The 22,811-nt window shown below is 38.4% G+C and overlaps 2 protein-coding genes across 3 annotated transcripts; one reads left to right on the top strand and one right to left on the bottom strand.

Moving 5' to 3' along the window:
* Positions 1-1,970: 1,970 nt before the first annotated feature.
* On the bottom strand, positions 1,971-3,436 carry LOC311027595 (uncharacterized protein; the record flags this gene model as incomplete). The annotated part of the gene is made up of 2 exons (XM_084031676.1): positions 1,971-2,428; positions 2,593-3,436. 2 exons carry the CDS (start codon positions 3,434-3,436, stop codon positions 1,971-1,973), a joined length of 1,302 nt encoding a protein of 433 aa, XP_083887802.1.
* A 401-nt stretch (positions 3,437-3,837) lies between these two features.
* Positions 3,838-22,431, top strand: LOC311031698 (natural resistance-associated macrophage protein 2-like). Of its 2 annotated transcripts, none has more exons than XM_084038124.1 (17): positions 3,838-4,001; positions 7,225-7,309; positions 9,167-9,303; positions 9,430-9,549; positions 10,764-10,883; positions 11,054-11,160; positions 11,246-11,316; positions 11,405-11,472; positions 11,572-11,727; positions 12,021-12,179; positions 12,279-12,365; positions 13,659-13,778; positions 13,866-14,015; positions 14,150-14,223; positions 14,656-14,809; positions 15,370-15,423; positions 19,266-22,431. In XM_084038124.1, the coding sequence occupies exons 2-17, from the start codon at positions 7,276-7,278 to the stop codon at positions 19,329-19,331; spliced, it is 1,677 nt and encodes a 558-aa protein (XP_083894250.1). In that variant the 5' UTR covers positions 3,838-4,001; positions 7,225-7,275; the 3' UTR covers positions 19,332-22,431. The 2 variants fall into 2 exon arrangements, 1 of the variants encoding a protein (XP_083894250.1); XR_014599103.1 differs by lacking the exon at positions 19,266-22,431 and adding an exon at positions 16,064-19,244 and having other exon boundaries at positions 3,839-4,001; positions 15,370-16,008.
* The last annotated feature ends 380 nt before the right edge of the window (positions 22,432-22,811 follow it).

Genomic DNA, 22,811 nt, shown 5'->3' with positions numbered 1-22,811 from the left:
ACTTGCCACATATTTGGCCTTGTAGTAATGTCCTATTCTGAATATAAGTATATGTTTACGTGGTTTTGATTTGATTTGAGTAATATGTTTATTAAAACAATCTAGATGGTACCTTATTGTGAACATTTCATCTTCATACATGCCTTTTATTAATTCATATAAATATGAGGGAGCTCAACTGCATACGTTGCAGTCATCGTAAAACTAAATGAATAAACAAATGATATAGAGCCAGTGGTGAAAGAAACATTTATTTAGCATCTTAATTTAGTAGCCTACTTAAAAATTAAGATATTTTTTTTATAAAAAAAAAACATTTGAGCATATAAAACATCATCCATTTCTATACATTACCAAACGTTGTAAATAGTTTAAATGAGCTCCATCATAACTGCAATGGTTAACTGCTACTTAATGTTAATGCATGATTAATATAACGTTGGTTGAGCTCATGGATGGTTGAGATGTTAGGGAAATAAAAAACGTTTATTCTAGCAATAATTGTGTTTTACTGTGCATTTAAAGTATTTCTTATACATACTACTCCTGCATTATCAACACTATATCATCCCGTTTCCTTATTTATTCTATTGCTGCATTATATAGACTTAATCATAGACCCTACTTTTTTTTTAGCATCTATATGATGAGTACTATGTACACTATTATTATAATTTATATGAATACTGTATATACATGGGGGAGACAGTCAACACCGCCTGGCAGATTAAACCCAGGGCAAAACAGAATGTATTTCACGCTCATCCCGACAGGCAGGCGGTATCCAGAGCCGGTGAAAGAGACAGTTATGATGACATAGATGTTGTAATCGGAAAAGGTGGAAGTAACGCGTGTCGTAGGGCAAAGTATACTTCCAAACACTGGATAGTTCCAGCATTGAACTCCAGTCATTCATTCATTCATTTGAACGATTGCTGGTAAATTGATGAAATCACTGCATTTTAGAAATTAAACGCATTAGCTTAACTCTCGTGGATCATTTATCTAGCCAGTGAGATAATAGCTAAAGTTAGTTCGATTATAATGCAACTTAGGCAACACGTCATTTTCGGTTATAATTTATCGAAAATATAATCGCTGCTACCATTCTGTCTCCCCAGCTCCCCTGTCCACCAGCTGGGCCATAGGCACCCCCAGTCAGTCTCCACTGCCCCGGTCATCCCTAGGCTCCCCAGGTCAGTCTCCACTGACCCGGCCATCCCTAGGCTCCCCAGGTCAGTCTCCACTGACCCGGCCATCCCTAGGCTCCCCAGGTCAGTCTCCACTGACCCGGGTGGGCCAAAAGAGGAAGAGGAAGGAGCACAATGATGACTACATCAACCAGCGGTTGGCTGACCTGGAGCAGCTAAAAACAAGAAGAGCTGAACTGGAGGAAAGGGTGGCAGCATCCTCGGACGAGCTCTCACGGTTCGGCCTGATCGTGGTGGACATGCTGCGGAAGGTGGCACCACAGTTTAGGTCTGGTTCCATGGACAATCTCTACATGTTATTACGAGAAGACATAAAAAAAGACTGAAGCATTAGCACAATCACAACCTACCTAAATATTCACATTTTGCAGCCATTTGCCATTATCACTTCATTGTCATTTACTGACATTTACATTTATGTTAATGGCAGGTAGTTCACTCCTGTAAAGCTTGGAATCATTGCCTTTTTGCACTTGTATATAGCTCATTGTGTTTGTAAATAGTTGTTGTCCTAGAATTTTTTGTGTGATATTTTATATTGTTTTTATTTAATTTCATTGTTTGCACCTTGTAACTTTTCACTTTTAGTATTTTTAACTTTTGACTCATTACACTTTAACTTTTTAACTAAACTTTAATACTTTTATTGTTTGCACCTCGTTTTATTTTATTGTTTGCACCTTGTTGCTTTTTGCACGAAGAAATAAAACACCAAATTCAGAAAAATTGTGGATGTTTATTTACACAAGTTTATAAGCATCACTGTTCAAGTGTGCCACATGAGACAATGTCAGCCTGCCACGGCACAGTTCCTTCTTGCGACAGAAAGAAATTCGTCAAGGCCTCCCGTACACCCAATGCAGCTGGGTCAGAACGGCGACTGGTCATCTCTTGACGATTTACGGGTGTCAGGTTTGAATCTCCAACCACCTCCCTGCGCCACTCACCAGGCTGTACAATTCCGCCAGATTCTGTGTCTGTAAATTGGGGTGGTGCATAGCGGCTTTCTGGTGCATTCGCTGCGTCTGTGTAGGACAGGTAGTTATGAAGCACAACACACGCCTTGGTGACATCCACAGCCTTGTCAGGTTGGAACTCAATCGCCCGGCCCAGAATTCGCCACCGTGCTGCCATGATTCCAAGGGCGTTTTCAATGACCCGTCTGGCTCTGGAGAGGCGGTAATTGAAGGTCTTCTTTTCTATTCCCAATTGTCTCCCTATTAAAACAAATATTGCAAGTTAGTAACATGATTGTACCACATTTACAAATATTTGACTATACAGGAAAAGAGAAAATGCAGCACACTCACATACATGAGATATTATGGTTTTAATGGACAATGTAAAGTGTGTGGACTGTGGAGTATAGTGTGTTACATACCTCCATAGGGGCGCATGATATTGATGTGCAGAGGGAAAGCAGCATCAGCGACGATCAGGTGTGGGGCCTTGGTCATGGTGCCAGGAAAAACAGCTGGCGGGGGCAGATTCAGTGTTTGTTTGAGCAACATTTCTCCAAATGTGCTGTGCTGGAAAATACCACCATCGCTCTCCCTTCCGTATCCTCCAACGTCCACCATGGTGAAGCGATATCTTGCATCACAAGTAGCCATGAGGACAATGGAGTGAGTTCCTTTGTAGTGCGGTGCCTTGATGGTGAGATGCTTTCCGTCTAAACTCCCAACACAATTTGGAAAGTTCCGGAGGCGCCAAAAATCACCAGCAATAGCTTCCCACTGGCTAGTAGTAGGACAGGGCAGGAATTCTGGCTGCAATGCCTCCCACAACGCTTTGCACACCTCGGACAGAATGCCGGACACCGTGCAGGAAGCCAGCTTGTAGCTTGCCGCTACAACCTGTTGGCTTCCACCCGAAGCCAAAATCCTCAGCGTCACGGCCAGTCTTTCAGCGGCACCCACGGGCATGTTGTGTGTGCCCTGATGGTGTATGAAGGGCTGCACACGCCGAAGTAGGTCGTCAAACCTTTCCGCCGACATTCGGAAATATCTGAAGTGTGTCTCTGGGTCCAGATCTCGCATTGGTCGGACAAGAGTCACATATTCGCCTGTCCTCTGCCTCGGCACGTTTAAAGGACGTACAGACCACCTCCGCTGTTGTCTCCTTTGTCGTCTTTGTCGCGCCCTTATTTGCAATAGAAGTATTTCTTCCTCGGCGTCGATAATTTCGAGCTCCAATGCCAGCAGTCTCTCTGTATCGGTCTCCATCGTTCACTGTGACTAGGAGAAAGCCGGAAGGTAAACAAATAGGCTTTCGAGGCTAACGACGATATACGTCACAAGAGTCTCGGTTGGTCGGTCGGTCAGGCTTTACAAAAAAACATAGCGCCCTCTACCGGTGTGGCGTTGAATTGCATTTCGACACGTAAACCCAACGCAGAACCATCACGGTCTCCAAGCAACTGCGTGGCCGTTGCGTGATCACTACGCGGAAGCATAATCCAGCCTTAAGAGAGGGACAATGCTCGGGTGTTTGGACATGAATAACGTGACCGTCTGACGGCGAAATCAAAGAGTGTAGTAACTCTCTCTGTCAACTACACTGGTTATGCCGGCTCACCAATTGACCAATCACAACAGTTGTATTACCACACATGCGCATTGAGGCTTGAACTTACAGTCGACATGGAAAAGATACGACTTTGCCAGATTTTAGCTTGATAACGTGCGTCTTAGCTACTTTCTAATTGTGTTCTTATGGTGTCCGTGTACAAGCAGCTTTAATCGTTAAATATAACACCGGTAATTTCACCTTCCCATACAGAATACCCAGGTAAGGGCGCTTTCATACTTTGAGAAGGTTAACGTTAGCTGATATGACCAGACAGCTAGCATGTCACTTGTTGGCTAAATCACACGAATATGATGTTACTAACCAACAGGGCTGGTGTTGGCGTACAGGGTATATATGAATGGGTTTGTTTGGAAGGGTTTTAAAGGAGCTGACGGCTGCTCTGGTTCACACATAGGGTTAACTAGCGGGCGAGCTTGGTTTCATTTTTAGCTAACGACGATTGTTTGTTCATCCACATCACCATGAAGCTAAAGTTATCAGGACTGCTTACCTCCTTACTACTACTTCCTCTTACTTGATTGCTGTCAGAATTCATCCCGAGAGGAGGATATGTGACAGCTATAGCCTATGTTAGATTCACTTCGTTTTCTCTCCATTTGTCAGTGAGGTTTAAGGTGTCGGGAAATAAATACACCAAATGTGTTGCACTGGAACATGAATATCAGGTTTTACAGCCATCTAAAATGTATGCAAATGTATTTTCATTCAAGGAAACAATCCTCCGTAGACAGGGGGACGCTGCTGTGTTCCTTGAGTGCTACAGTTTCCAGTGTTTACATGTATAATTGTGTATTTCTAATTTATTTGTGACCACAAATGCCTATATCTGTTATCTCGTCACAAGTGTAAGTTCAGTTTCAAACCAAAGTAACCACTGAGTCCTCATTTGAAAATTGTAGTATGTTTGTGTCACTTGATGCTTCATCATTATCTTATTCTTAATTCTTAATTCAGGTAGTAATTCTAGTTTGTCATGTAGGATTATTTTCTTCAATGTTTACTCTGGCAAGTAAAAAGCCTGCAAGGGTCTGTAATACAAGGGGTGTAACATTAGAGACCCTTTGCCAGTTTGGGAGTTGTCTTAGATTTGTTGATTGTAAAAGCTGTTCTGTGCAGATTAGGCCAGTACGGTGGTCATTGAGGCCCAGGCTTTTTGGGGAAGTGGGATGAATGGATGACTGTGTCATGTGGTTTCTTACTAGGCTTTCCAGTTTTTAATTTACATGTTCAACCTTGGCCAATCCAGCTTTACAACATTTGGAAAAATCAAAATGAATCATGTAATTGATTTGATAACATACATTTTAACCCCTAAACTTTATACTGGTGCTTTCATTAATGTTTAGAATATTCTAAGGATTAATTTTCACCAAAATCCTTTTTTATCACCACATACACATGGTGTTGCCCATGGTGTTTAACAAGAATAGTACAGACACATTAAAAGGCAGTTAAACAACCAAAGCAAGGTGACAAGGCTGACTGAATACACTGTAATTAGAGGGGTGTGTTTTAACAGGAATGAAACTCTGGTATTTAGTTCATGATAGTGTGTGAGACACGTGGTCATTTGGAGATTCAGGGCGAGTTGTTTGCACTTGATTGAGTTCGAGAAAATGATTGGAGGTAACTGATGCCTGTAAACTACCTCCCATCATCATTGTGTGCATGCACAAATGTATATAGTATAAAACTTCACGATAATTTGTCTTAGTTCAGCAATATAGCTGGCTTGTTATTGATCATTTCTTTATGAGCTACTGTAAGTGTATACAATAATACAATATTTAAAACCCAACTTTTTACTCTTTCTAATGTATTCATGAAATAACTGAGCCAGTGTCTTAAAGGAGAAATCCGGTCATTTTTGACCCCATTTTCGTTGTCCCCAGGGTCATCCTGACTTATTAGAAGCAAAAAACCTGACAAAAATGTATGTTGTTTCGCCACACTATTTGCGCTAAACGAGTGCTGTCGTGTCTCGTAAGGACCCAGCCTGTGTTGCATAGGTCTTGGAATTCTTTTCTGAGGCCCAGAAAAGCAGATAAAACTCGCCCCTATGGGTTAGCATTGGAGCTATTCTGAAAGGCAGGCAGGCAGGTACAGATCTTGGGCTAGGTCAAGTCAATTTTTGTCGTTTTTTTTTGTCTTCTAATAAGTCGGGATGACCCTGGGGACAACGAAAATGGGGTCAAAAATGACTGGATTTCTCCTTTAAGCGATGCAGAAAAGTGAAGCGTCCTGCAGCCAAGTAATACAATTGCCAGGCTGTTGGCCAGATCCAGGCCCCAAGACAAATCCATAAGGTCCCCCGCATGCTTATAATTTACTGTTGAATCAGGTCCATTTATTATTTTTACACATATTAAACATAATTTCATATTGTTACTTTTCTCTGGTCCTTTTTTTGTGGAGTGATATTTACATTTTATAAGAAGATTGCAAAATTAGAGCAAAAATGCCTTTGCTGCCTCTATCTGCTCAGCTTTTCAACAAGTGTTTAAGCTATGACATATACACTTGCTGACTTTCCTGAAGCCCAAAGGTTTCTGTCTAATACTAAAACAAGAAGCACAGACAGTTTCAAGAGACGCAGAAAATTGATTTCTTTATGGTGTAGGCCCAGTCATATAGTTAAATATACTATTGGAGAAAAACAAAGGAGAGAATAACATTCACTTCATTGTGGATAGTCTTAGTAGAAACTGTTGATCCATTTTAACATGATGTTTTTGGAGGTACTTGGTGGTTGTAATACAAGAAACAACTCACATTTAGCTTCTAACTAATGGAATTCTGAACTTGCTGCTACTGATCAAAGTGCCAAGGATCTTAAAACTTTGATAATGCCAATTATTCAGAGCACATGTTTACTTATGAACCCAGGGAACTGGCACTAGTGGAGGAAACTTTGACTGTGTGTGCTGCCTCCGCGTGTCTTGTGCCTCATATGATCCCATGGTCATGTGATTTCAGAGGGGCTGCATTCTCTTTCTTTCTCACAGAATGCACAGTTGTCTGGCCAGGTTGTGTTTCATCTTTTGGGTGGTAAAAGCAAGAAGTGCCAGTATTACTGTGGAGCTGAGTGTGAGAAGAAGGATGTGTGTGGTGGAAGTGAAACCCCTGTGGCAGTGATTGAGACATGGTTTTGTGTTAAATGTTTTCATTAACATAGTGACCTCTCACATGCTGTGATAATGTTGCTTAGTCATTTGTATGATTCGTGAACTTTAATGCTCATGCAATGTCATGTCTCGTGTTAAAGTTAGTTTCTTTGGCAATCGACCAAAGGCACACAAAGCCAGTCTTTTTAGCTCAATGTTTGTTTATTTCACTCACTCGATAATAACTGTTTTACCTTGATCAAGTCATGTCTTTCATGCACCATGCTTCAGATTATGTAACTGTTGTCTTAAACCAGGGAGGCTGATATTCATCCCTCAAGTTCCCAGGGATCCCTCAGCCTATCCTGATGAAGGCCGAACAAGATGGAGACCTCCTCGAAGGTAACTGCTTAAGATAACAGAAACCCAACCCACATAATACAGACACGCCTGCCATGTTCTCCAACTTAAACACTCTGGGCGTCGGGTTATGGCTGCAATATACATTCAGTGTCAGAGTATGCGCTGACACAGCAGCTTAAAACAATATTTTACTGGAGTACATTTTCTCTTGGATCCTTGTAACACACAGCGCCATGGTTTAACTTTTAAAAACTCATACTCTGACAACATATTTCCAAAAATAAATAGTTATTTTCTTTATTCTGAGGAATTATTGAACAATGCGAATGCTGTTAAACCTCATTGCTTCTTTTGTGACATTTTACTGCTTGTGCAACACTGTGTGATGCTCTGTGATTTATTAATAGTAATGGCCCGGGCATTATGCATATTATTTGTGCTTAGAATTGTGTTTCATTGACAACCCTGAAGCACAAGTTTCGTAAGTCTCTGCATTATTTACTACTCTCTCTTTGTGGGTGACTCTTAGAAACATGATGTCAGAATGTCGTGACATCTGATGACAAAAAAAGATGATTAAGGCATAGTCATGTCAAAGCAGAGTCACTGTTGGGAAACAGTCGACTTTGGAACTAGCAGTGAGTTGGAAATGAAGGAAGGAATGTATGAAAAGTCTAAGCTCAGTGAGTAGTACAAATTGCTTACTGGTATATTTTTTCAGAAATTTTTAGCGTTTCTTGCAAAACATGTTTATGGAGTCATTGGGTTTAAGATTTGAACAGTGTGGCTTAAATCCAGATGATTACTGTACTACTGAGCACATTCTTATCTTAAAAGCAGAGAGGTGTTCACAATGGTTTGCACAAATGACTTAATCTTTACATGCCTGCAGTAAAGCTTCTATACAGACAAGTTGTAGAGACTCTGGTTTAATCATTAAGTAAAGAATTAATCAAGCTATGTTTAGTGCTCTATAAAGTTATTACTTCATCTTGAAATGGTTTGGTTTGTTCCTTTTGTATCTGCTGTATCTCTGCTCTGACACACAACCTCACTGGTCTCTCTTTAAAATCCTGTTTAGTCAAATCCCACTCACACTTTGCTTTAAAGTAAATATTAATATTGCTGTAAAATTTCCAAAGAACAGTGTGTTTGGAGGGTTTTGTTATGCATTGTTAGGAATAAGTCTAAAATAGAAAATAAAAATCTACTGCACCAGTCAATAATCATATATAGAGATAATAATCCAAAATATGTGCGCGTTAATGTATTGCATTGAATCAGATAGAACTGGGGATATCTTATTAAATATGTTAACTAGGTTTATGTGGGGTTTTTTTGTATTTCCTGAACTGACTTTAGGTCTGGACAGTCAGGAAGCTCTATGGAAAAAAAGCCTCTGTCTTTGGAGGTGTTCGATAAACACAGAACAATGTGAGAAGGCCAAATCTTCATCAGATAGACCAATGTTTGCATCAAGTGACACAAACATTATTTGTCTCATAAAACAGCATATGTATAGAATTTATTCTTTTTTAATGAGATTTGTGGCAGAAATGCTGCTTTGTTTGTGCATCTGACTACTTTGGGTTGTCCCACCAAGATGTCAATATATTGGAAGCACCTAAATATAGATCGTTGTTGTAGTGCCACAAATTTCCCCATTTCTCAACAGTTGAACAGGGCAGTGAAAGGTTATCATAACTAAACAGAATGTTTTTCAGAACTACAAAAATGAGCTCCAGGTTTAGAAAGACAAAAAGAAAACTGTATCTGCGGTTGGAAGCTGATGGAAAGATGAATGAGTGATCAAGGAAAGCATAAATATCTTTTTATGTGAGTCTTGCTCTTCTCTCATCACTCATTTGTGTTTTGCTTTCTCTTTGGTTTTGTAAGAGGACTCCCCTCAAGAGAATGGGGTCCAGAGAAACCAGTACAGCTCCATCTCTCCTCCTGCCTCACCAGTGGCCGAGGACGAACCATTTGGCACATACTTTGAAGAGAAGGTGGCCATTCCCGACAATGTCAGCCAGGTATTGTCATACAGCCACTGTTTCATATCAAATAAGCGGCAAAACTGAAGCTTGAGATGTTGGTTCTAATGGAATCATATACCCGTTGGTGTGATTATCAAATTGAAAGGTGGTTTCTCTGTTCAGGTGTTCAGTTTTCGTAAACTCTGGGCCTTCACTGGACCAGGGTTTTTGATGAGCATTGCTTACTTGGATCCGGGAAACATTGAGTCCGACCTGCAGTCCGGAGCTAAAGCTGGCTTTAAGGTGATATATATACACACGCACGTTTAAAACTTGGTTTATTACATATATATATATATTTTTTTTTATACATGTATTTATGGGTGAGGTTTTAGGACAAAATATGAACCATCATGCATTATCATCTTGATTGATATCTATATTAGCTGTTTCTGTTTTTTTCATTTTTTTTCCCCTCCATATTTGAGGAAGTGATTCCACAGGGTTTTGTTCTTTTCCTCACACAGATACGTATATTCTCGAAAATATCCTCCGAAAGTGTCATTATGCTATTTTGAACGCAAAATGACCTTTGGTCATACAGTATGTTGTCTACCTCTTGCTCAGTGCAGTTTGTTCTCTTTTTGGCAGTGACATATAATGAGCTGCATCAATAAGCAAAGGCATCTACTGCATCGTATGTGCAATGGCGTCTTTGGGTACCTAGAAAAGCGCTATATAAAACCTATGTATTATTATTATTATTATTAATGGGTTATCGTATTTCCATCATAGTTGTGGTGGAAATCGGTTTATGATTACCTGATGAGAAATAAGAATACTCCTAACGGAGCTTTTAGTAATTTATTCTATAAAGAGTCCAAAAACAGGCTAGCAGTCGGTACAGACAGACTGTAAACAGACAAAGTCTAAGAAGTCAAAGCCCTCGCAAACAGGGTGTCCAAGCGGACCGCATCACCGACATACAGCTTCAGGGCAAACTATCTGGCCAGACAGGGGCAGACTCCTTGAGAGTCTGACCATTCTTCAGTCTTGAGAAGGGCTTTTTATACAGCTGTTTGTGATGTGTCATCAGAGAAGCATTGTTCCGTTGTTTGTGTAGACGGAGAACTTTGTCCAGAATGTGGTGTTTGAAGCCAGTCATCAGTGTCCATAGATCCATATTGTCTTGCCAGCTGTGCTGGTGTCACAAGATGCATTTTACAACTCATGTAACACATGACATGACATAAGTGCAGAATACAGGTAACCTCATGACACATGGAATAGTAAGTCAAAACAATTCAACCTTCTAATTAACCAATAATAAACATCTAATTGAAAAAATCCCATCACAATAGTTATTTCCATTAAAAAGAAATTCCAGTTTTAAATGTCAACTTTAGAAAATAACGGAGACCAAATTTTATGCAGGCATATATTATTTTCATTTTTGTCAAGTAAAACTCCCATAAAGGAAGAGGTGACTTTTATTGATCTGTAACTGTCTTTCTCAGCTCCTGTGGGTTCTCCTCGGAGCCACCATCATTGGGCTCCTGTTGCAGAGGTTGGCTGCACGCCTCGGGGTCGTCACTGGGATGCACCTGGCTGAAGTCTGCAACCGCCAATATCCCACAGTGAGCATTCCCCGCTCTCATTACACACCTTAATATCCCTTCTTTTATTACACATAGACTTAGATGAGAAGCCAACATGATGTATGAGATTGAGTAAAGTTTCAGTTTTTAAGGAGATAATTAATCTCTGCTGCTCTCTGATTGTATGCTAATTGTTCTTTCTCTACGAGATTCCTCGGGTTATCCTCTGGCTGATGGTGGAGCTGGCAATTATTGGATCAGACATGCAGGAGGTCATTGGCTGTGCCATAGCTCTCAACCTTCTCTCCGTGGGCAGGTACCTTCTCCACCCCTTGTCCATGAAAAGTGACATTTTGAGTATATTACTGAAGAGTCACTGTAGTCTTCTCTTTCTCCTCTAGGATTCCATTGTGGGGAGGAGTCCTCATCACCATCACAGACACATTTGTGTTCCTCTTTCTAGACAAATACGGTGTGGATACACAGTCACTCACCTGTCAGTTGATGTTTTAAAAAAAGCTGTGTATCCCAGTGTTAATATAGTTTGAATCTTCTTGCAGGCCTAAGGAAACTAGAAGCTTTCTTTGCCTTTCTCATCGCCGTTATGGCTTTGAGCTTCGGTTATGAGGTAATAGTCCCTTAAATGTGGTTGTTGACAGCTGACAGAGGTTTTGCCACAACATTCATGGCAGTATGACATGATTAACTCTGTTTTGCCTCTCTGTAGTATGTGCTGGTAAAGCCAGACCAAGGGGAGCTGCTAAAGGGGATGTTCGTACCTTACTGTGCCGACTGTGGGCCCGTGCAGCTGGAGCAGGCAGTGGGAATCGTGGGTGCCGTCATCATGCCCCATAACATCTACCTGCACTCAGCGCTGGTCAAGGTTAGAAGCATATTTATTTTGTCTAGAGAAACATAAATTTGTCTTGTTAAAAGTAATTTGACCGATTGAATTATGCAGTTTGGTGAAGAGTTTTATGTAGAACATAATTGTTACAACATAGTTAGAACTTATTTAAAACTTGTACATATTTTCCAGTGTTGACACTGACTGTGACACAGTATGGATTCACCATTTGCTCAGCAATATGAATGCCACTTTAAAACATATTTGACGCAGACTTTCGATGTTTGAGGAAAGTTGATGATTGTTATTTTTATTTCCTGATATTCCAGTCTCGGGACATCGATCGCAAAAATAAGAAGGAGGTACAGGAAGCCAACAAGTACTACTTCATCGAGTCAACAATCGCCCTCTTCATCTCCTTCCTCATCAACGTTTTTGTCGTAGCGGTCTTTGCTCAAGCCTTCTTCAATAGAACCAATATTGAAATGGTGAGTATACAGTATTAAGCATGCGTTCCTCTTTACTGCTGAAGCTGAATCAATAGTGGAAGAATTGTTATCTCATTAATCCGATGTGCTTGGTTGCAGAATACACAGTGCAATGCAACCGGCAGCCCTCACACAAATCTCTTCCCTCTCAACAATGAGACACTGGAGGTGGACATCTACAAAGGGGTATGTTTGGTCTTCACCACAACATCAATAAATGATTGCATTGATGTTGGAGGACATATAACATCACTTCCTGTTAGCACAAGACAGCATTGCCGTGTCTCAATTTGCGTTCTTCAGTACGTATACTTGCTATTTTAGTGCCTAAGTGCTTTCACACTGACAAGTATGGCAAAATGTAGTGCCCTTAGAGTACTCATAATGTTATGTACTCATAACAGTCAAAAAGTTATTTGTGGAACGCTGGACACCGTTAGCCATCTTGGCAATGCAGTGAAAGGGGAGGGACCATTAAACTCCTGATAATGGCAGAGGTTGGCAGTGTATATTCCACAGTAGTGTTCAATTTTAGACAACACAACCCTGTTGTCACACACTATGCAAGTAAGTACAAAGTGAACTACTTGGAAGCGTACTAACATTTATCCAAATTGAGACACAGCACATATTTATTTTAACATGTTGTACAATAGTATAAATATATATTTTTTACAGATATTTGAGCTGTGTCCCTATTCCATATTCACAATTGTACTAATTGTAGATAGTATATGTTCTATATACTAATCTGTATAGTGCTGTTGTATTTTTTGCTTGGGGGTATAGAATAAATCAACACACTTAACCATTTTAAACAGGAAAGTGCAAAGCAATATGTGCACCAGAAACAAGTTATTGTGACAATTAGTATAGTACACATAATGTTTATCATTAATAATAAATATAAATATGATGAATTTGGGACACAGCATCATCCCTTTTCACAGCAAACACAGAAAGGACAGGTGCAAATAATCACAATACTGATTATAAATCGTTAAGCCATACCTCTGTTAACTTAGCTTGCACACTGGCAGGGCACTGAAGGTGGGACAATGCTAGGGAACTTCTAAGTTATTGATATGACGAATTAGACCGTGTGTTTTCTGTTATGACATGCCCAAAAAGGTTGACAATAATAAAGATGAACGTTCTCCCGCTGTAAAAGAAGCAACGAAACTAAGAGGAGAGTCAGGGAGATATCAAAGTTCAGTTAGGTTGTATTCATGTTAATGTGAATTTTGGATATATTTTAATATTTGGAAGAAAAGTTTGGGATCAAATTATTTCGGGGACCCCTTGCAGTAACTCTGCGGACCCCCTAGGGGTCCAGGACCCCCTGTTGAAAATCTCTGCTTTAAAGAATTCATTCCCACAAAATATGAATCAATAAAATAAGCATCGTCTCTTTTGAAGAAATGGCTAGATAGATGTATGATAGATAATGTATTACTCTTTGGGTGTCTGTTTGTTCAGGGAGTGGTCCTGGGCTGTTTCTTTGGCCCTGCAGCCCTCTACATCTGGGCGATAGGGATCCTGGCTGCTGGTCAGAGTTCCACAATGACAGGCACTTACTCTGGACAGTTTGTTATGGAGGTAAGAGTGCCTGTTGTTCATACACCTCTAAATGGGTAAAACAAACAAGCAAACAGCTGATCATTTTTTACTTTTGTATTTGCGAAGGGTTTCCTGGACCTGCGGTGGTCTCGTTTTGCTCGGGTACTCCTGACCCGCTCCATTGCCATCACGCCTACACTGCTAGTAGCCATTTTTCAGGATGTTGAGCATCTGACAGGGATGAACGACTTCCTCAATGTGCTTCAAAGCATGCAGGTGAGGATGAATCATTTAAGAAATTGAGTCAGTAAAAACATCTTTACCATTAACCTGCTCTTACTCACTCCTATTGTGTAGTGCTTAATTCTGTAGAAATATTCACTATGTCTCCTCTTTTTTTAATTCAACAGCTTCCATTTGCTCTGATCCCAATTCTGACCTTCACCAGTCTGACATCCATAATGAACGACTTTGCAAATGGAATGTAAGTGAACTTGTATACTTTTTTTTATCATTAATTTCTGTTTTTTCTGGATGTGCGTTCGGATCAAAGTCAATTCAGGTTGAAAGTGAGGAAGTGAAGGTGTGATCTCTTTTTTTGGTTTGACAACCAGTTGGTGAATTTGTTGTTCTCCGGCTTCCTCCCACTGTCCCAATACATACAGCTTAGGTTGATCAGTTACCCTAAAAGGCCGTGAGTGGTTGTCTGTTGCTACGTATCAGCCATGTGATAGACTGGCAGCCTGTCTGGGTGTACAGCCAAATGTTATTATCAGTGTCACCTGGAACTGGCTCCAGCCCTGCCAAGACCCTGAAGCCGTTACAGATAATTGATGTGACCGTTAGTAGAAAATAATTCCAATAGATAATATTTTGACAATATTTGACAATGGACTAAACTGCCTGTTTATTTTAGGGTGTGGAAGATTTCCGGAGGCATCGTCATCCTGTTGGTTTGTGCCATCAACATGTACTTTGTGGTGGTTTACGTGACGGCGCTCAACAGTGTGCTGCTCTACGTCATTGCTGCCCTGCTCTCCTTAGCCTATCTGTGCTTTGTAGGCTACCTGGTAAGTCAGACTACTGCACCATTACATTCATGACAAAGTATAGTACTATAAAGTCAGTCTGTCTATAGATGTAATGGTCTTGAGATCGATGTGGTTATAGTACAATTTCTACAGAATTAGATCTGATTTACCAAAAACAATGAATAGAGTTTTCAAACTAACTTATAGGATTTTTAAGAGATAGAATTTCTATTTGTGAGAACACACACTTAAAGGTTAAATGTTTATTTGATTCTTCATTTGATCTTTAAGCCCTTAACAGTATAGTCAATAAGATAAATAGAAGATATAGATGTTAAAGCAACAACCTGTTTGATTAATTGCGATTTATTGGTCAGTTTTCTATTCCGATGCCACAAATATTATTTGAAGGATTTCAATGTTGGAGTTTAGTTGTTTTTTTTTCCAGAAATGTTAAAGTTTTGCAAATGGACAGTTTGCTGTATTTGAACCTTCTGTCTCAGCATTTTCTAAGTGAAAAAAAAAACATATTTTAGGCAGAATTGTGCTCAGCATTGTGCTTATGTGTTGACTTCTCTGTTCTGTGTCGTTTTCTGCAGGCATGGCACTGTTTGGTTGCCTTGGGGGTTTCCTGCCTGGACTTTGGCAGCAGGGTAAGCAATCGACCTGCTGTGTTGATAGAGGAGCAGTCTGAGTACGACTCCTAGAGCCGAACAGGACAGTAACCACCAGCATTCCTCTTTCCTCTTGGACACTCTGAGCCCTGTACACAATAAGACTTTTCTAGATTGTGTAGGCTTTTGAAAGCACCTTTTCTCCTACTGTCACATTTATCTTGTATAGGGCTGGGTATCAGAATTTGGTGCTTTTTGGGTACCCAATGAACCAAATTGATATTACACCAGCATAGAAAAAAAAACGAAATAGAAAAGAGAAGAAGATAGACAAGAAATTTAATTTGGCAAATCAATACTGCAGCAACATACTGTAACATGAGCAGTTTATGAAACATGTCTGTCTTATTGATGATTAACCCAATAATCTGTAATGATTTAAGACTTCATCTAACAACACCAGAAGCTGGTTTACATGAACATTTTTTTTAAAAGATCATTTTTGGGGGGCATGTATGCCTTTTTTTGACTGACTGACAGATAGACAGGCAGGCAGACAGACAGACAGACAATGAAATAGGTCACACAACAAAGGTCCCAAGGCTGCTTCCAAGATGTTTCACGGTTTATGTAAACTTTTTGTGGCTATATATTCACAAAAACCCCACATGGGGTCCAGATGCTCTTTGCTGAACACAGCAAAAATACGAAGAAAAGAAAAGTAAAGGCATAGGGGCTCTGCACATACAGACAGCACCAAACATTTCCCATGGGTCATACGTGATGATTGAGGGGGATTATTTTTGTATTATTCTACACATTGTTTTTAGGAACTATAGCATATGATAACTTCAAGTAAGAAACTACGTCACTGTCTACCTAAAGCTGTAGTCTTTTAATCCTTTTTTTCTGGTGTTCCCTAAGACCTGTGCTAATGTGAGCTGCATCATGCACTCTGCTCTCTGTGAGGCCTTTTACCTTGATAACCTCCCAGTGCCCTGGTGGAAGGAGGTGACGCTCATTCGGTTATGATTTCCACTCTACCTCAACACCATCTAGTATCTCATATTCATATTTCATAGAAAGTTATGTTAATCCTACTGTCTTTACCAAAAATCACCAAACAATATCCAGCCCTAATTAACACTGTGTGTGTGTGTGTGTGTGTGTGTGTGTGTGTGTGTGTGTGTGTGTGTGTGTGTGTGTGTGTGTGTGTGTGTGTGTGTGTGTGTGTGTGTGTGTGTGTGTGAGTGAGAGAAAGAGAAAGAGAGAGACAGGGTGTCAGTATCATGCATAATCATGCTACTAAATATGATACTTAATTTGTCATGTTCCATTTCTCTCTTTGTCAATACAACAAACTCTGGACATACATTTTTTATTATAAATATGAGCCATGGGGCATACAATCAAATTACCCTGAAACCGTCTGGATGGGAGGCCCGTTATTGTCTGATAAAGTGTGTTAGAGAGTTCTCCTAATCTGATGCAGCCTGATGAAAGCTGTTGTATTTATGTGATCAACAGCTGGTTCATCAATTTAATGAAGTGCAATTTGACCTGGAAATATTAGTTGACATTTGTTAGAAGACTCAATTTGAAAAAAAGTACATTTTTATATGACTGCAGCCTTGTCCTCTTTTAGTGCCTAAATAAAGATTCCACATACTAAAGAGAGCTTATTAGTGAATTATGAGTGTAAATAAAGACGTTTGTAGCACTGTGCCGTCATATCATCTTGACTGTGACAGTCTAAGTGTTAGATAGATATATGATCCATAAAAGTATTGATTTGTTTTTGAATACCATGATAAACCTCTACTCCACATTTTCATCAGTATTGTTTGCCTTTGGTCAAAAGCTTCATAGAAATGTATTGTAATAAATATATCATATTGCGACACGGTTCTAATTTCTGAAAGAAAACTTTGCTGAACTTGTTCATACTGCTATTCAGAGAAGAAAAGATCCTCATGTGCTCGTTCATAAATACAGCTGTAGTCATAATTGTTGTTATTATCATGACAAATCTGTGGTTAAAGGAGAACTGCAAACAAAAGTAAAAACAAACACAAGATTACTTCAATAGCCCAAAATCATAAGTCTGTCTCAGAGGGTTTTACAGTCTGTAATCTATCATTAGACCCTGAAGAGCAGACATTTTGTGATTTACGCTCTAAAAAAACACCACAGCTCAGATTAAAACAGTCCAGTCCGATTCATTCAAATGTAGAAAATAGTTTATACTAATTCTGGTGCACTGTTTATTTAGCTACAATTGTACACAGTGCTTTGCACTTATTTGTGTAAGATTTGAAGGGAATTAAAGGTTTTATTCTATTTGACTTGAGAATTTTTTTATCTGATTCCAGGTCAATATAGAGATCCTTGACCAATACTCCTAGAACAATTGACATATTTAATAAACCAATACAAAGAAAATGAAAACTTGTAAATACTCATACTGAAGTGAACACCCTATCGGCCTCCACACACTCTGTATAAGTCTGTCTAACACGGTTAAACACAAGATGACAATACAACATCTTTCCTGTTGGTCTAGTCCAAGTTTGATGTGCATATCGACCAATATGTTGGAAATGAGCTGTGTAGCATACATGAATGGCAGTAATGGTCTCAGGTTATTGTATTAAATGTTCACATTTATTACGGTGGATCAGGGACAGCTGTAGTTCTCTAGTTCAGAGTTCTCAAAAGCTTTTATAAAGTTTGTCTCAAAGTTTTCAGGCTTCTGTGACTGCATACCGTGTCATATGAATAACCTTGCTGGCAAAAGAAAAACATATTTCAAACCTTTATTTTAGGGCATTTGAACTGTTACACTGAAGTTATCACTCATTTCTGCTCTTTGGGATTAAATGAATAAGCGTCTGTCCTTGCTTATGGATAAAGCACCCGATGTGTTCAAAATAAATGGGAAATAATGGATATATGGACATTTGTTGGCGTCTTCTATCTGAATGTCTAAAGACAGATTTATTGATTAAATATAAAACATATTTAATCAATATAACTGTAAGTCTATTTGTCTGTCTGTCAATCATAATGTAAAATTGTTATTATGAGGTTTTCTCATAATACCAATCTTAAAATACCGTGACAATTCCTTTTTTGTGGCAGTTTTTTATGACAAGCTTTTTATGAAGTAAATTAAGCACTAAACTTGATAACTTGCCTCACTGTACAGCCTGCTAATTATATAGTAGTGATGTAAAATATAAAATATGTTTTGGACATGTACATTTTAAAAATGAGCCCATGTATTCCTCTTTCCCGGATTAAAGGGTCAAAGGGCTGAACTGTTTTTGTTTAGTTTTTTACTTTAGGTTGATAGAACATTACGGTAGGCAATAGAATTGCTCTTTTTCAGGACTTTCCAGGAATAAATGAGGAAAGTTGAGTTTGGGAAGTATCACTTTGACCCAAGGTGAGCATCCTTTTGGTTTCAAAAACAATCAAATTTAAATTGTGGTCTGATTGCCCCCCATTCACCACTGATCAAAACAAATTGATTGTGATTTTTTCCTCTTATTATTAAATATATTGACATATGTCCTCTATTAAAAAAATTGATTGAGCTAATAATAATATAAAATTAGTTTCCACTGGTAATAATAAGCACAATGTAGCTAGCTTTTTTCATGTAAGCAGAGTGGGGTCAGAGTAGTTTCTTAGTTATATAACTATATTATAGTTTTTTAGGACAGTTTAAGGGTCAGTTGCAAACAAATTTGCATTTTTAAAATTCTGATAGTCTTCATGACTGATAAAATAATGCCATGCTGATTTAAGTGATGGGGAAACGATACAACTCTGCTCACTGATTAAACCTCCATCTCCTCTCTGTCTTTCACATGCAGCTGCCGCGGCACACAGACCTCTACTTACTGACTGACATGGATGGCGATGGTCTGGTGGAGAGATAGCAGGACACAGTTTGGGACCACTGAAGCTCGTCCAGTATGTGTTTGTCTTCACCTCTCTGTGCCTAATAAGTTTTATAAAGTGCCCTTGAAGTACACATGTCTATCGCCAACCCCAGCTAAATAATGTTTCTGAAAATAATGGTTTAAGATGTCTGAAAGATTTAAGTCCCTGTGTTTGGAAAAAAAAAAAAGGAAGAGTCAAACACAAAAGCTGCATTTAGTGGGGTCTGAACAGAGGCCCTTTATTATAATCGGATCAATTCTTATGTGATTTAAAACGATCATTGAGATGTTAATGTTAGACTAATTAATTGTTGTAATTAATATATTGAATATGAGCACTACACATGTATTTATGTGTGATTAATCCTGTGTTTTTTAAGGAGAATGGCAGTTTTATGTCACTTTATACACAGTTCTGCATCTATTTTAGATGCTGGCAATTTTTGTTCTGGGAGATAAGGTCTGTACAGCTTTTTAAGATTGTTTTAAACAAAGCCAGGAGTCGGTAGTCCTGGGTGAAGCTATAAAAACACACTCTGGCAGCAGAGGCTCACTTTAAGATGAGTTATTATACATGTGTTGTGCAGATGTATACATTCCCATTTAATACATTTCACAATGATCAATGCTGAATGTCGGAACAACTCGGTGTATCTCAGTCTGTTGGAAGTTGTCGTGGGCTTCTCACACATTAGAATATAATAATTTGGTATATTCTATTATTTCTATTTATTATTTCTCTCTGAAAGATCCTTCTTAGTTAAGCTTAGGTCAGTTTATTTTAAATTAGTTTATTTATGTGTTGTTTATTTTTTCTGTAAATGCTTAAGAGGATTTTTGGTCTAAATTTATTTTTTTCTTCTTCTTTTGTTTAGCTTTGTGTGTTAGACCAGCCAAAAGCCAAATTTGATGTGTGCAAAAGTATACATTACAGAAACATATGGCATTTAATTTCTGAGATTAATATGAAAGAAAAGGTTACATATTTGCACTGTGATGCAAATGGGTGAGGCATAGTAAATGTTAAATATTAGAAGCGATGTGTTGATTCATTGTATCTCTGGGCTTCTCGTGTCCTGAGACTGTCCTGAGTCTTATAGGGGTTTGTAATTGAACAATGGATGAACAAGTCTGACTTTTTCAATGATGGGAGACAAGTGGTAGCTTAGCAGCAGAGTGCTAATAAGACAAATGTGTCTAATTGTGACAGCCTGATCGTTGCATGTCCTCTTGTGCACTTCACTAACCTTAAAATAAAACGAGTCAAAAGAGTGCAGAGAAGACGCTGGAGAAGGAGCTAGAGAATTAAATGAAATAACAGCAAACAACAATAGAATAATAAAAAAAAAACACTTTAGAGGTATCATAATGCACCACTGGTTTGGGCTGATCAATAAACCAAACCTTTTTCCTTGACCAAATACTGAACTACACTTGTGTGTCATAATTACTGTACAGCAGGCTTGTGCAAAATTCAGAATTTTAGAATTGGCCTCAGTTAAATTCAGGAATTGGAATCGGAATCGAATTGGCTCCGCCCCCACAGGATGTTGAGTTAGGAAGGTTACTTTGGAAATGTAATTGATTTCTATAAATGACCCATTATCAATGTGGTATATTTTACTGTATTTTGATTACATTATAAATGCAATATAATTTGTTGACTTGATTAATTTGATAATTTTGATAACAATACAAATGCATTACATGTAACTAGTCACTCCTCAATCCATATTTTCCATTTTTGGACCCTGCATACATTTTTCCCCAAAACATAATGATGGGAACTTCTTTACAAAAATACCCCCTCCATGTTGTTTAATTTGTTTCAAAGTAATTCAATCACACAAAGTCATGGAAAATGCAAATATAATTTATTCTGATACAAAACTCACTGAGCAACACTATTGCATCTAATTCTCAATAGATCCTCAAACGTCTCATCATTGAGTCTGCATCTTCATCTGCATCATCCGAGGTGCAGAGGAAGCAGGCATGGCAAGATATTTACATGCAAGTTGAGTGAGGAAAGGGAAACGGTCGCTGTTAAATCACTGCACTTAAATTAGGTATATGAATTTATTTGAATTTCATTCAATTTAAATTCCACTTCCTTTAATTCAAATTTGAACTGCAATTCTACCTCCTGATTCTGACTTCAATTCAAATTCAATTCCACATTCAAGAATTGAATTGGAATTTCTGAGTCATTCTCAATTCAATTCTGAATTTTGCACAAGCCATGCTGTACAGTTGTACTGCACGACAACAACAGTGCCTCCTGGATTCACCACTGTGCCTCTGTTCTCAGATCTTTTACACACTTTCCAGTCAGAAGTGATTACAAACCAATACAAGAATCTCACATTGTTGTAGATGGGACAGCACTCTAGTACACACTGAGTAAACGATAAGCATCATTGTAAGAATATGGGTTGTATGGTTGAGGTTTAGAGACTATCATACTTTCTGAAAGGCTTATATTTTTCTCATGAAGTGTAATATATATTTTCCACTGCAAGATGCATAAAAATGTAATTGTTATGAGACTAATTCCAATTTTGTAATACATGTCATGTCAAATAAAAAACATTTGTGCAAAAGACCTCTATAATAATTTTAATCCTGCAAATATTTTTCAATCAACAAAACAGCACTTGATTAAAAAAAGGACCAATGTGTAATTGAAAGCATAAGACTTTTAAAATACTATTACATTTTTGAGGACAACTGATGGGATCAGAGCAGAAAATGAATGCTTAACAGCAAATGATGTTGGGAATACTTATTTGATTCAGTATGATACATTTGATACTACTAAAAGGGTTGTAATATGATTTTCACCATCTGTTGTTTTAAATGGTCTGCCATCTGTTAAATGTGAGTATTTTTTTCTTATTGAATAAAAAAAGTGAAATGGCTTATAAATTGTTATCGATTCCAAATCTTGATTTATTCTTTTAGTGAAAATACTGATACAGGAATGTATTTTGTTATTGGTGGTGACGTCTTAACATCCAGTCTACTAAATGTAGAGTATTGGTTCTATAGACAAATACCATGCTGCTATTTTGAGACAGAGAATCTGTTTTATTACATTTTCAATAAAAGACTTGCAATCGGTTTTTCAGTGTTTTATTTATTTATTTATTTATTTGTGTTAGTCTGTGTCTTCAGTAGGCTACTTCAGTACTAGTTTACTTCCTCTGAGGAACTGAAACCAGATGTCTTCTAAGAATTAATTTTCCCACTGGTGGTTATTAATGCTGGTGGCCTGCATTTGGTTTTCCACCCAACCACCTAATAGGCTTTATTTCACACAATACATTTTGACTTGTCACAGAAGGTAGGCCTATATGTAATAAAATGAATGATGGTTGGGCTGCCATAAGTGACTTCTTGTCTCTGACTTTCAAAAATCACATGTTTATTCAATTTGTTTGCTCATATTTTTGTTAAATGTTTTTCAGATTTTAC

The sequence above is a fragment of the Eutrigla gurnardus genome, assembly GCF_963514095.1.
Source record: "Eutrigla gurnardus genome assembly, chromosome: 2".
Classification (NCBI taxonomy): Eukaryota; Metazoa; Chordata; class Actinopteri; order Perciformes; family Triglidae; genus Eutrigla; species Eutrigla gurnardus.
Note: the sequence above shows the minus strand (reverse complement) of the source record. Positions and strands in the feature narration are given on the sequence as shown.

Excerpts from the sequence above, each read along its gene's own strand:
- LOC311031698 (XM_084038124.1), top strand. The coding sequence starts at position 7,276 with ATGAAGGCCGAACAAGATGGAGACCTCCTCGAAG. Across the intron at positions 7,310-9,166 it reads AGATGGAGACCTCCTCGAAG|AGGACTCCCCTCAAGAGAAT; the intron begins GTAACTGCTTAA and ends TGGTTTTGTAAG. Across the intron at positions 14,810-15,369 it reads TGTGCTTTGTAGGCTACCTG|GCATGGCACTGTTTGGTTGC; the intron begins GTAAGTCAGACT and ends CGTTTTCTGCAG.